The sequence below is a fragment of the Astatotilapia calliptera genome, chromosome 23, assembly GCF_900246225.1.
Source record: "Astatotilapia calliptera chromosome 23, fAstCal1.2, whole genome shotgun sequence".
NCBI lineage: Eukaryota > Metazoa > Chordata > Actinopteri > Cichliformes > Cichlidae > Astatotilapia > Astatotilapia calliptera.
The window spans coordinates 20426908-20441839 of record NC_039323.1 but is presented as its reverse complement, the minus strand read 5'-3'; the positions used below and the strand labels follow the sequence as shown (position 1 = coordinate 20441839).

Here is a 14932-nt window from a genome sequence, read left to right as displayed (position 1 = left end):
AGAATAGGTCGGAAGTTGATTATTTTGTGCTACATGTAACTTCTCCCCACACCATCATGTGTGAAAACAGCTTAAATCAGGCACACTTTGAGCTAAATACAAACTGAGCTGGATACAAACCTTTGGTATTTTCTAGAGATATCTTGGATTTATATCTATATATCTATATATTTACTAATAAACTAAATATCTTGTTGGAATGGCTTGTGACAATCACATTTATGAGAATAAAAGTTTGACATTGTATAGCTCTGCAAACATCATAAAGACCTGGTTGGGCTCAGTTGGTTTCTTTAATTGTTACAAAAATGGTCCTTAAGCCCTACAATACACATTAAAACGACATTTTTAGGACTATCATTTATATTTTGTTGGAATATTGGATGCTTAAGTTAATCATGGCTAAAGTAATCCCAGTCAGCCAAAGGCTGAGGCTTCAGATTGCTCCAAACGCTCTGTTTCATACATTATTTTTCTACTCTTAGATCTTTATGATGTTAGAGAGAGTGGATGTCAGTAACCCAGGCAATTATAGACATACAAGCTCAATTGGCCTGCTTTCAAAGTCTTCTGTTGGGCCCAGGAAAAAAAATGCTTGAAATTGGCTTAGTAGGTGCATTTTAAACATTAATATTGCTCTTTGCATGGCATTGCATAGTGTTTCCTAAACTACAGCCAAATAGTTTTTTTTAGATACTGAAAAAAAATGTATTTCTGATTCTGCTGTGGATAACCTGGGCTGGAAGGACAACACAAAACACATGCATTTAAAAAAATCAAAGTCAATACTGTATTTCTTAGAAATATACAAAGGATATTTACATATAACGAGCACAACAAACTGTTTTCAACAGTGTAAAAAAGAAGAAAGCTTGAGTCTCTGCTCTGAAGTCTTCTCCTCTTCTCTCTGTGAGAGCACGGCCAAGTTATCAATAATTCCAGTCACAAATCAAGTCTCTGATGCCCAAATCTGAGATGCCACAGTTAATCTCAGCAGCAATGCAGCAATCAAATCACAGCTCACCAAGGGAAGTGGCTGTAAACTTGATGATAGATGGAAAAAAAAGAATAGTGAACTGTTTTCTCCTTGACAAATATTAAAGTTGAACTCAAGTAATTTACAGTGTGAAAGGTTTTAATTGAGTACACAGATAATTACCTGGTTGAATTTGCACGTTTTTTTGAATATAACTATACGCACAACATGTGTTTGTTGTATCTGAGGCAGGCACTTAGTAAACTGATCTTACTGCAGACCTGTACAACAACTGAATAAACTCCCTTGTTCATCATTTTTGCTACCTAAGGCAAAAAAAAAAGAAAAAAGAATGATATGGCTTTTTGAAAAGACTAAAAAAACTGCCATTTTAAATAATTCATAAACAAGACTGTACAAGGAAACAACAGGCAGGCTACAGAAGCTTTCAGCTCACAATCACACCAATTCCAACTGCAGGGTTGAAGGGTTATTCTGCATCAGGGGTTCAAAATGTCTGCACACAGTTTGAGGCTAAGACATCAAGTTGAGGAACTTGCTCTCCTCTGCTAGAGCAGTCAGCAGTGAGCTCATGTCCCCGATGGCCATGTTCCCTGTCCCCGCAGGCACCGAAGGCAACGTGACCGAGTTCCTGGGCGTCGTGAGGCGAGAGGAGCTCTGGGACAAACTCTGGAGCAGACCTGGACTTAGCGTTCCCGACACGAGGCTGGAGTGATCCCCATCATCCAGCATGCAATCAAAGTCTATTTGGGCCTGCTCCAGTGCTGTGGTACAGTCACTGGTTCTTGCCGTCTGATTGGCGCTTGAAGTGGGAGGCACCACCTTGTTACAGTTTACATTACCATTAGGCTCATATACTTGAATCTGCCCTGTGTAGTACAAGGCATTGTCATTAGCATTATTGCTGCGGTGAAGTCCTAAAACTCCAGCAGTGGATAATTCGGAGTTAGCATTAGCAGCTTGCATCATTTGCTGCGTAACTTTTGGAACTGAAGGGTTCTTGTTCAGAGATCTCGGTTCGGTTGGTGGCCTTGGCTGAAAATTGTTCTGATTTCCAACTTGTGAGGGATTTGGGGAGTTCATGTTACATATTGATGTGTCAGTGTGTTCAATTTTTATCTGCACAGGCTGAAATCCAGCATCAGCAAAGTGCAAGTCAAAGGTCTCCATGTCACATGACTCCTGTTTGCAGTTGCTCCCACTAATGGTGTTAATGCAAGGCTTATAGGTGGTGTTACCATTCCTGTCATAGGGCTGGATGCCTTCAATTAACAGGGCTTCATTGAGATTCGATGGCTGCTGGAATCCTTGTTGCTGGAGGCAGTTTGCTCCTGGCTCGGAGTTCAGCTGAATGTACCTCTGCTGCATTGTGAGGTTCTGATTCAACTGCTGGTTGGAGCTGAAATGGTTGCTAAGAGATCCAAAATTGTGGTTTTGCTGGAGCACAGCCAGGTTCCCTCGAACCTGTAGTCTGGAGTACTCCTGGGAGGCATCCATGAGTCCTGAACTTGCTGGAACATTGGATGGCGAAGGTGGACACATCTGTTGCTGTTGACCTGGACTATTCCTCGAAGTGGGTAAAATCTGTGAGAGCAGATTCACAATAGCCATCCTTCTCTGACTGAAGTGCTGCTGCTGGATAGCCGAGGCTCCTTGGAAATCTTCATTTGTCTTGTCTCCATTATCAGGGATGTGACTTGTTGTCTCCATGGTAGCATTCTCTGAAATGCTTGGTGGTCGCAGACTATAAGGGTAACGGTGAAGACCTCCATCTGATCGATGACAGTCTTGCTGAGATAAACGTCGGTGATCTGCTGCAGGAGGTGGACAAGGCTGGATTGTCACCCTTCCACTCAGCGTGCCCATGCTGTTGTAGCGGTGCAACTGCGACTGGTTTAAAGTTTCTGGGGCAACCTGTCTCACAGGGTCACTGGCTCGACGGGGGATGTTAGATGGGACTTCGTGGGGCATCAAACTTCTTGTGGCATAGCTGCTGTACTGTCTGAAAGGTAGGCCTTTGTTGGTGGAGGGTTTCTGGGAGTCCTCATACAGGGCTGCATGGGATTGCAGACACATTTGGTCCATATATGGAAGAGGTGTAGGTGGTACGCCCCCAGTGGCAGCTGCATATTTTGCCTTGAGACGGTAGTGTTGGGCTGGGGTCAGGCTCAGAGGGCTGGGAAGACCCACTGCTCCAAACACTCCTGCTCCTCCGCCACTCCCACCACACTGACTAGCCTGACTTGAACGCCGTGAGATGTCGGCAGAGATGGGGTCGTAGGAGTCCGCAGAGCTGATGTTGCTGGGGCGGTTGGCACCAAATTGTGAGGCCTGGCTGGAGCGCCGACTGGAGAAACAAGGGGAGATGCCTGAGGAGCGGCGACTGAGGGTGTAGACTGAGCTCAAGGTGCTGGAAGTGCTATCACGTCTCTCGGAAAGGTTTTCTAGCACAGTCATTTTACTAGAGCTCAGTTCACCAAAGCTAGAACCAGGGAAGGACGCCGGACCCCCACCCATATTTTGGCTCTCCAGGAGGGAACCTGTGAACAAACAGACGAGAATGAGAAACTCTAGATCTAGAGCTACTTTGTCAAGCTTGTGGAGCTTTTTTTCAGGTATTTTTAAACTCAATCGAACAAACATAAAATACTAGGAACTTGCTGGTGGACCAAATGTAGTGCGTTTCATTGAATTAGATTCTATCTGAGGGGGCAGTGGGTGTATGTGTTCATATGAAAGAAGGTGCACCTGCTCTTTCTACGTCAATTAATGCCACAAGTAATACCACATATACTTTTTCCGCAATAAAAAACAGATCAATATTCAGATAGCTCACTGGGCAGTTTCTCATTCTAGTCCATGGTCTTGATGAAAGTCCTTTGTTGTGCTCTGCAGCTTCAGTGAGTTCAGCACAGCAGCATAAACCTCCATCCTCCAGAGTAGAAGGACTACCACTCAGAACTGGAAAAGCACCTGAATAATGTGAAGGATCCCTGGGTCTGCCTTGGTTGGACATACTTGAAACATCTCTCTCAGGTGTCCAGTCAGATACTTTGGGTACCAGGGAAGGACTCCATGTAATCATGTTCATTTTATTAATCTTCTCCTAAATGACTGAGCTCATCACCTCCAAAGCTGGTCTCAGACAAAGTGCTAAGGAAGCTCAGCACGTATCCATGATCCTATTGTTTCTACCTACAGCTTATGGCCATGGATGAGGATGGAACAAAGATGGATCTAGTAAACTGACAGTTTCAACCTTCACACTCAGTTCTTCTGCACGGTTATAGGAGGATTGTCCAAGTAAAGTCCTGTCCAAGTCTATTCATGTGTGGGAAACGTTAAAGTAAAGTGTCCACCTGCTTACTAATTAGTTCTTGGATTGGAAACCAAATCACCTAAGAAAAGTGTTAACTATGGAAAAGTTTCTATATTTTTAGTGAAAGGTTGAAGTGAAGTGAATAACTGTCAAAGCAGCTTTAATCTAGACTTTCTATCAACTCACCGCCTGCCAGTATGGGTGGGAGCTTCGTCCCGAGGACCACAGGTGGTGTTGGGTTGTTGGTCCACTGGCAGGAGTCCCTCACTGTCTTCAGTTTCTCCTTCTTGAGATGCTCCAGGCGCTGGCTGGTGCTGAATTGCTTTCTAAAGCGAAGACCCACCGCTGCGACCCCACTGGTGGAATCTTCAAAGCCCAAGGACTCCACAAACGGCAGGTCATCCAGGGTGCTGAGGTCCCCTAGGCTCCCCCCGCTGTGCGCCGCCATCTCTACTCCACTGTCATTGTTGGTGGCACTGCCAAGTGGTGATGGTTCGCTGCTACATGATGACTGACCACCAGGGCTGGACTGATACATCTGTGAAGAAGGAAGAGAAAGAGAAGGAATGCAGAAAATGAGATTTAAAAAAAAGAACATGAGCAAAACAGAAAGAGACACAATAGTTTGTCCTAAAAACAGCTTTTCTGTAGTAGAACAAAAATGGGACAGTGGTTAACATGGCATGAAAAACAGTGAATCAGTGAGTCTTTTATCCTCCCCCAGCTTAATTGTAAATAATGAGTGTGTTTTTTGGGGATGGGGGTGAAGAGGTGGGGGCGCACCACAGATTACAGACTGTCTTAGTCTGTCTGTGAATTAGAAATGGGCAGGATGAAAGGCTGCTTGAGCCTGAGCCAGAGCGCCGGGCCAATCATCACAACATGTGATCACATTTCCCTCTCCAAAAAATCAACTGTCAGGGTGGAGGCTGCTCAAGCATTTAGGTGAAGCTTGTTGTTCTCTTACCTTCACAACTATATCTTTCGATGTTAGTTTTGTTTACATCAAATTCGAGTTAACAGAGGGTTTAACATGATGACAAACCTCTCCAGTCGGACTAAGGACAGCAATGATTAGACGGTGTATATCCACTGCCTGGCCTGTTTCCTTGCAGTCTCTAATATATTCGCTGCTAAAAAAGCTGTCTTGATCACAGCTTGCTGGTTGGCTCAGTTTGCACAACCAATTCCCAGTGTTTGAATATTCATCCAGGAGTGACTTTTATCATGGTCTGTGATGGGTGTTTGATAGGTCTCTGCTGTGAATGTAATCCTGTGTAATGGAAAAATGTACACCGTAGTACCATTTCGAGATAACAACGTCATGCATAAATAACTCCCTGCTTGTTTCAGATGACTAAAATCTCAGAAACTAACTGGATGCAATTAATTCCAATTTAATTATACAAATTAAACAAATCCCATTAAAAAAAACAAAAAAAACCCCAAGAAAAGCTACTTCAATAAGAGATTAGGCAATGTAGAGTTGTTTTTAATATTCTACCCTGAAAAGGATTATAGTCCTTCTTGACTTTTGGTACTTTAAACAGCTGTTACTGAAATAGGGCAGGGCTTCTCAGACGTTAATCAAGGACCAGCCCCCATGCCAGAGGTTAAGCCCAGTGCTTTGGAGTCAATGAAATTGACCTTTCCACCATGTTTGTGTTTTGTGTGCCTTTTGGCATGTTTTAGTTGCCATTATCTGACACATTTGGCTGTTTTGATGAGTGAAATTACAGAGTTTATTTTTTGGGTAGTGGCTTCATCCATTTTATATTTAAAGCCTATGGAAATGGTGGCAAATATATGGCAAGTTATAGTCTCATCAAGAAAATTACAGTGAAAAAAACTGCAGTTTTATCAATAAAATGCTCTGTTTGTCTTGCTGGAATACCAGCATTAAAAAGAAAAGCATGAGACTTAAAGTATTTCTAGCAGTATTTCAAGTTGTTTAGATTATACTGCAGTTGCTAAAAACAAAACTTCTGAACCTGACTCAACGTGATTACACACAAGTCTGTTACACACTTGCATAAATCAACGGTTTATGAAATGTGACCATTTTTTGATTATACAGTACTGTGCAAAAGTCTTGAGCCTCACATCATTTCTTTAGACTTAGCTAGGAAAAGGGGAACAACTGGACTCGTAAATGGAAATAAAGCATACGGCAATTCAAATGAGCTGGAAAGGTTTCTTGTCATTTCATTAATGACTGATAGTGCTGCACCGTGGGTTTCTTTTACTGCACTGGTAGTGTGTTTGGGATCATCATGCTGAAAAAGGTGCTTATATCAATCAGATGCTTTTCAAAAAATATTGCATTGTGGATCACAGTTTGATGGTACTTTTCTCTGTTCATATCTCATCAATTTTGACAAGATCTCCAACACCACTGAGTTATATGTAGCCCAAAACCATGACAGAGCCTCCACCGTGTTTTACAGATGTCTGTAGACACTCACTGTTGTACCTGACCACATCTGTACATACTGATAATGATTTTCACCACAGATTTTTTTATTTGGATTCATCACTCTATCAGAGCTGCTGCTGATTTTCAGTCCAGATCTTGTATAATCCAGCCTCAGTCTTTTCTCCTTGGTCCCCTTCATTAAAAATGGCTTCTTATCAGCCAAACTTCCACTGAGACCATTTCTGATGAGGCTTCAGTGAAGGGCCACATACATCTTAATATTTTCAAGGACACACTGCACACCATGATGAGTTATGACAAGTTTTCAGCTAATAGCTCTTTGGGAATCACCTTGGTGCAAAAATTCTATTTTGTTTTGGTCTGTCTTTGGCACATAAATTATGTGTTTATGTGACAGGCAGCTCGTAATAAAGTGGCCAAAGATGCAATTCAAAATGTGTTCTTTGTTAACTTGTTTGATTCAGGTGTGCTGACACAGGGTGTCAGCACACCTGAATCAAACAATTAGTTCATTACCAGCCCTCTGGAGAACTTCAAGACATGTTGACGTCATTTAGCCATTTAAATCAGCTGTGTTGGATCAAGGACAACCCTGGTGTAGGCACAACACTGTTTCTTCTGTTGAGAGTTAACAATCCTCTGGAAATGGACAGGTACAAGGAATGGAATTAAAATTAATGAAAAAGTAGCCAGTGTTTAAAAAAAATTGAAAGACCTTCAAAGAGCCTGAACTAATATTGCTCACGGCCACTTTAAAACATTACAAGAAAATCTGGCACCTTGGAATGAAAATGAGGAAAGGAATGGGAGAGGGTAATGAGGCATAACTCAAGATGGCTTTACAACAAGAGTGGGGAGAATAAATCTGGAGGTGTTTGGGACTTTGAAGCTGCTGTTCTTTGGTCATAATGTAATTTTGGAAGTGAATCAGTGCAATGGAAAGGAAGGAAGTTGAAAGATGGTAAATAAAAAGGACTTTAAATAATGTACAATAGTTATAAGCCACAGATGAGCTCACCTCAGTAAGGTCTGTCCATAAGGAAAGTCAGAAAGGAGAGAGAAATGAAAACAATGAGGCAGGAAGCTGAAGAAAGGTTAGAACAAAAAGGCATGCTGGACTAAAAGAAGAGAAATAAGAGAAATACTTCATTAAACAAAAGAGGTTTATACTAGAGTTGTTAGAATCAAAAGCTGTGTAGTAAAGTCAGCATGCAGTACATAACTCGTCTAACTTTGTGCCCCTGTGTGTGTGTGTGCAGATTTGAGCGGTCTTACCATAGAGTTTTCTGTCTTGATGGATTTGACCTGCAGGTAGTCCTCCACACCTCTGGGGGAGCTGTTGTCCAATATTTTGTCTTCCCTGTGGGTTCGCTCTCTTGGACCCGTCTCATTCTCGCTGTTCTCCCGGGGTGGCAGTGGTCTGGGTGGCAGGTCGCTGCGCTGCTTCTTGGTGACGTGGGCCTCAGGGCCGTGCACTGTCTTCACGTGCTTCCTGAGAGAGCTGGGATCGGTGTAGCGCTTGGTGCACCCGGGGATCTTACATACGTAAGGTTTCTGTAGGTGCAGAGAAAAAATCATTCAATGCTGAAATAAAAGACTGAAAACTACCGAAAACTGCAGTTCCCAAATGTTATGGTGGCCACATCCATCTTTATATATACGGTCATTAGAGCCTGCATATTCACTGTGAGGGTACATAGTGAACTGTGACTCCAGCAGGCTGTGCAGATCTGCTGTCAACAGCTGTTAGCACTGAACGTTTAATGAGGAAATCAGCAGAAACAATCAGTGACTTTGGGATTTCTCAGCAGTCAGAGGCAACCTGCAGGTTTTAACTCCCTCTCTAATGCTGCGGACCTTTTTTTATTGAGTTGTATCTGAGCTGCATGTGAGCAGCTCAGTGTGACCGTGGGCTGTTGCAGCGATGCCGAATTCCCACTCTGCAGTCCCACTGAGCGCTCTGAAACACTGCCAGGATTCATTTTCTGCTCCTGCAGGTGGTCTGGCTCCTGCAGGGGCGGCAAGCATGATTCGCCCTAATGCATTGTGGGCCGTGGAGCTCATTATGCCTCCACCTCATTATTTACTCACAAATGTCTGCAAGACTTGCACAGGGGGACACAAAGGGTGCCGGCACCACTTCGTACAGACACAAAGGAACAAACCTGCTGCCCAACATGAAGCCTTCAGCTCACCTGAGGCGGAGGTGAACTGCTGTCACTACCTGCAGCCTCACATCTCCACCACTTCAATCGCAGCGCTCTGAGAGAATTTGTTATGCAGCTCCATAAGAGAGTCTGTGTGAAGTTTCAGTGAGCGGAGAAGTCTTTTGTACCTCGTTCGAGTGCGTCCGGTTCTGGTGCTTGGCCCGGTCCGAGGCGTTTGAAAAGGCTTTGTTGCATCCTTCGTGCTCGCAGACGTATGGCTTCTCGCCGGTGTGCGAGCGCAGGTGGGTTTTTAGATTCTCCAGGCGGGAGTAGGCCTTAGAGCATCCCTCAAACTGCACAGGAAGACAGGAAATAATTAAGTGACTCTAACAAACAAATGGCAGCAAAAAAATAAAGACAAAACACAGATAACTGTCTGGATAAACAGTTAAATAACCAACAGGGTAACACAAGGCCTTCATAGTGGACATCCTAATATTTGTGTGGTACTTTAAAAGTAGATATTCACTTCTATTTATACAAGTAAAGACTTTAAATCATATCGTGAGACTGATAATTATGATTAAAGCTTCAGTCACACAGGCAGAAAAACCAGTTGGAGACCAGTTGGTTGCAAAGCAGCAGTTTAGCAATTTTTTTGGAACAAAACTTAAATATACTGTTACAGGTTATAAATCCATCAACTGGGGTTTGGGTCAAAACCAGGGGTTTACAGATGTTGTGTGGGTATAAATTCTTTTAATCTGACAGTAAAATGATGAATGCTTCAGTAAGAGGAAGTCTGAAGAAATCTGTGTGTTTTCCAGATGTGTGCATATGTGCAGTTGCTGGTGTTTAGAGAGCATGAGGGGCCCTGTGGGAGCCTGAAGAGGGCGCAGAGGCCATCCGTTACCCACCGTGCACTTGTGTGGTTTCTCCCCCGTGTGTCGGCGCATGTGAACCACCAGCATGTACTGAGCTTTGAAGGGCTTCTGCTCCCGCGAACAGTCCTCCCAGCGGCACACGAACTCCTTCTTCTCTCCGTGGATGTGGTCGTTATTGATGTGCTGTGGGACACACACACACAGAGAAATGAGAGGGTTTTCTGGGGAGAGCTGTCCACTAAGAGGCTCCCACGTTGTTCCCGGTTTAATGTTTCTGTGGAAATCCATCTTATCAGCGGAAATCTCAAAGGAAGGCTGCAGCAGATGAAAGTCTAATTGGGAATACGTAGACTGCCTGCGACAGTGGAAATGAACATGGGTTAAAGAGCGAAATCAGACAGCTCACTAAAAACCATTTCTTCTTAAAATAAATCATATTTTTTCTTAGCATTTTCGACAAGCTTCATCCTTTTATTGTGAGTGTTTTCAAAATTGACCTTTTTCTCTCTTATGTGTCTTTGAAACCTCAAATTTATTCCTGCTTTAACAGATTTTTGAGAGAATAAAATGCCCTCAAAAACTCAATAGAGCCTCCCGTGGAAGGTTATTGACTTACCTGATTATCTAACCCAAGCGGAAGACAGTTTGTTGTAATATTTGCACAAACACAATTATTTTCGTGATTACAACTGCTTGACTTCCTCTTTTAAGGACCGTTCAACCCCAAAATAAATGATCTATTCTTTCCTCATGCTCTAGTTTGATTTGGTATCTGTTTTAAAGCTATCAGCTGTCAGAAATTCTGCCTTTTCACCAGTATAGTTAAAGTAAAATGCACTTGAAGACCCGATGACTGTCTCTTTTCAGAAATCACTACAGGCATCAACTATTTTTTTCTACCGAATAACATTTGCTATATGTGTCACTGTGCAGAAGGAATCGTGCATATATTTGTGTAAGGATGTCGTGTGCACCTTTAGGTGAGCCACAATCTTCCTATGTGTAGTGGATGTAGACAGTGAAAGAAAATAGTTCCCACATGCTGTAGCCCCTACACAGTTGTGGATTTTTAATAACAGAGAGCATAAAGTAGGGATCGTGAACCTGTGACTGTTCTGGCTGTCTCCAACTGCTCACTTTGATGGAAATGAATAAGTCCAAATTTAGGTTTTTTTTAAGAATATCACTGCGTTTACTGGTCTGAGGATTGTTGTATTTATGACTAAAGTTGGGTCATCTGCTAATCAGAAGGTTGGTGATTTGATGATGTAAACTATGATCCCAAATTAAAGTCAAGCATTTGGTTTCAAAAAGCCAAAATTGCTGATGTCCCAAAAACTGGACGACTCACGCCTAAACTATCTAGACGGACGAGCATCACTACAGATCAGAAGAAAAATATGTAAAATGGATTTTGAGATGAATTCTTCCTTTAAATAAGCTGCCAGCAATGTTGGGAAATATGCTTACATGATTTATTCCAGACAAGTCCCCCAAAAAACTTCCTTCAATTACATAAAGTACTGATTTAACCAAATTCCTCTGAGAAGCCACAGGACTGATATTAGTGGTGTTAGGATGAGTCACCTGCTGATATCTCGCGGTAAAGACTAGTGTATCCATCCACTTTCCACCTCCATGCTGTGTCTTTGTATGCAGATACAGCCAGTGAGCACAGGTTTTGATCATGTTACTGATCAATGGAAAAATGATTCCTCACATGTTTACCCTTGAATCTAAAGAAAACAAATGAGTGGAGCTCTGCCAGGGAGAGGATAGGATCTAATGAAGTTTACAGGAAATGTGGTCTCGATTTGTAAAAAACAAGGGCACAGCTGACAATTACCTCGACCACAGACTCATTTGTTTACAGCGCTGCGATCAAAGCATCAGAATCATGTTGAATCTGAAGCTCCGGTGTTTGAAAATGCCACACATAGCAGCTTTAAAAGTCTGTAAACGGTCACAGAGCTGGTTTATGTGAGACTTTCCTCAGATGGACAGAAGAATCGGGGTTTAATGAATGATGGACAGCAGCCTCCCAGCCCTGCAGGACCCTCACTAATCCTCCTCACTCTGCTGCCTCTTTTCTCTCTCTGCTTCACTGCAACTGAGGAATGCCTAAGACCCTTTCAGCCAAGACTCTGCGTGCTGCGATGAGAAAAAATGAAAGCGATGATGGTTTGGAGGTCAGCTCGTCAGCCAGAGGAAAAACTCAAAACAAGCATGTACAAGAACTGAATGAACACAGAGGTTGTTTTCAGTGTCCAGGTAGATGTTCACGTAGATGATCAAAGAGCTCATTCCTGACCTTTGGAACAGAAAGTCAACATTTAGTTTTTAGGAATTAAAAGATTTTATTTCCCTTGTTTCAGGGCAGATTTTCTCATTTTCAGTATCAAATTTGATCCCGAGTTGTCTTCCAGTAAGGTCGGCATTAAACTTGCAGCTTCATAATGTCAGGACCAAATAGGAGACATTACAGCACCTACGTTCAACTCTTATTTGTATCGAAGTAATGTTGCTGTTATATTTAGTTAACTTATTTCTCTAGGTAGGAGAACACAGCTAATGCAGATTGTTTTTTACAGCCATAAAGCTAACACTAGTATTCCATCTCTTGAGTGGAAAAGGTCAGCTAGCCATCCAAACCATCTGGTAACTTAGCAGGCCAAATTTCAAATGATTTATCATCTGCAAAACTGGAGACTCTCTGCTGTCCTGTGAAAAACTAAGCACAAGCTCACTGCTTCCACTGAAATTAAGTGAGAAAGTAAATTAGCTCGATTAACTGATCATCATCAAGCTAGAGCACCTCTACAAAAGCAGAGGTTTTGTCAGTTTTCTGATGTGCAGCATTCAGGTGTGTATTAACACAATACTACACAATACTACTATCCAGGACTGGGAATCCCAGCAAGATCAGACGTGCAATACATCTCAGAGGTACATCTCAGACTCTACAGGCCTCAGTTAGCATGTTGAATGTTAAAGCTCATGACAGCACACTTAGAAAAAGACTGAACAAGCTTAGGTTTATAATGTTGCATTGAACAAAACAAAAAAGTTCAGCAACAATGTCCTTTGGATAGGTCAGACCATAATGGAGACGTTTGGTCGTAATGCACAAAACTAAACACAGCAGTCTGCACACCCTGCAGCCATCAAGTCAACTATGAACTCTTCTGTATACCAAAGTATTCCAGAGTCAAATGTGAGCCTTTTGTTTGATGGGTAAAGCATACAATGATCCCAAGAACAGCATCAAATATACAACAGAATGACTGAAAAAGACAATGATAAAGGTGTTTCAGTGGCAAAAGTCAATGTACTGAAGTAATGTTGCAAAGAAGATTGACTCCACAATGATGTGAAAGACCGATAAAGTCATACAGCAAACCATTACCTCAAGTTATTGGTGCTGAAGGTGGTTCAACAAGCTATTGAATCATGGGCAGTACTTCTCTCTTTGTCAGCAGCAGTATCTGCCAGAATGGCAGTAGTTCATGCTGTGGCATAACAATGTGTTGGATGTTCACAGGGAAACTGAGGTTTGTATATAATATGTGACGATCATAATTTTTATGGTTCTAATTTTTGTTTGGTCAGGTTTAAGGAGACCATAGTTTGGCTGCCACAAGAGGAACCCAACCAAGGTCACCAGTCTAAACAGGAGTCATTTTAACCTGTTAAGCAACAACAGAGTTTCATATAGAATACAGTTTGAGTCGCAGTTATCTATCATATTTGATATCTTCCCCCACTGAAAAAGCTATGTCCAGATGAACAGAATCAACTTTCTGGGACCTTCATATTTTACTTTTGTTTTAAATGAGTGCTTGGTGCATGATGTGTGAATGATGCAAGAAAAAATGACTAATAACATTCAGATTTGACATTCTCATTGTTGGAATTTAAACTGATTGATTTTTAACCACAACTGAGCCAAATCAAACTCTAATAGTCTAGGTTTAATATCTTTATCTGAGTTTTCAGAAGCTACATTGATCATATGGTATTTATTCAAGAGGCAGATAGGGTTTTCATTGGCCTGATTTTTATGGTTTCAGGACAAATCTTTCTGTCAGCTTCATTTCTTTTAGGTTAGCAAAGGTGTTGAGATGTCAGAATATTTATCAGTTTGCAGACGGTGGTTTTTTTGCAGTCGCACACTTACGTGGACCAGCTGGTCCTGCGTGTCGTACTCTTTGGTGCAGCCTTCCCAGTGGCAGTTGGTTTCGTAAACAGCCTCGGGCTCCTGCTTACAATCGTCCCGATCCACGTCATCCTTCAGGTCCAACAAGCCACTGTGATGGTTCTGTAGAGAATCCAGACCGAACACTGTTAAACACATGTCAAGCTGTCCTTTATTTTTCTCAATATAAATGAAAAACACCGAGAGTTATTTATTCGAACTGAAATAAGCACGTTTTCTCGCCTTCATCTGAGGGCTTGTTTGCACCAAGCACATGTGGAAGCGTTTACTGCCCAGCTGTTAGGAGTCACATTCAGCTGTTTGTTCATATGTTTTACCTGCCACGAACACCAGAGATGGTAAATTACAGATTAAAGCTCGCACCGCTCCATCATGCTTCACTGAAGTTGAAGAGGTTGGCATCAGATTTGTTTTGACAACCTCAACCACAAACACACACGCGTGACTTCTGTTTACAACTCCACGTTAGCTTGTAATTCAGCAGCGTGAACGTAAATGAACCAAACACTGAAATCTCACATTGTCAGCTTTGTGTTTCTGAGTGTGTGATCAGGCGTCCGGGCTCGTCTTCAACAGCGGCAAATCTGGTAAACCTGTTGAGAAACTGTGTTTCTCAAACAGTTCTTTCAGTTTGATAAAAGCTTTCCCTGTTTTCTAAATATCGCCTCCACTTTCCCCAGTTTTCACTGTCTAAAAAACTTCCAGAATTTCCAAAATTGTTCCCACTTTTCCTTTCACAACTTTGACAAAAATCAAAGAATGTCCCAGAGTTGTGATCAATTATTCCAACCAAATGATATATATATATATATATATATATATATATATATATATATATATATATATATATATATATATATATATATATTCGTGTTCCAAAAAATTCCCAGACTTTCCAGTTCACAACTTTGTAAAAAATTGAAACTTTCCTC

At 42.0% G+C, this 14932-nt stretch overlaps 1 protein-coding gene across 2 annotated transcripts in view; it reads right to left on the bottom strand.

Annotated features, from left to right (window-relative positions):
- Positions 1-776: 776 nt before the first annotated feature.
- LOC113016477 (zinc finger protein GLI2-like) overlaps positions 777-14932 on the bottom strand; it is a 94165-nt gene continuing 80009 nt past the window's right edge. For both annotated transcript variants that reach the window (XM_026159321.1, XM_026159322.1), the window contains exons 9-14: positions 13962-14102; positions 9818-9967; positions 9089-9253; positions 8029-8307; positions 4503-4854; positions 777-3537 (exon numbers count right to left, since the gene is read on the bottom strand). In XM_026159321.1, the coding sequence (XP_026015106.1) occupies positions 1511-3537; positions 4503-4854; positions 8029-8307; positions 9089-9253; positions 9818-9967; positions 13962-14102 (3114 nt within the window). In that variant the 3' untranslated portion in view covers positions 777-1510. The remainder of the gene's footprint in view (positions 3538-4502; positions 4855-8028; positions 8308-9088; positions 9254-9817; positions 9968-13961; positions 14103-14932) is intronic.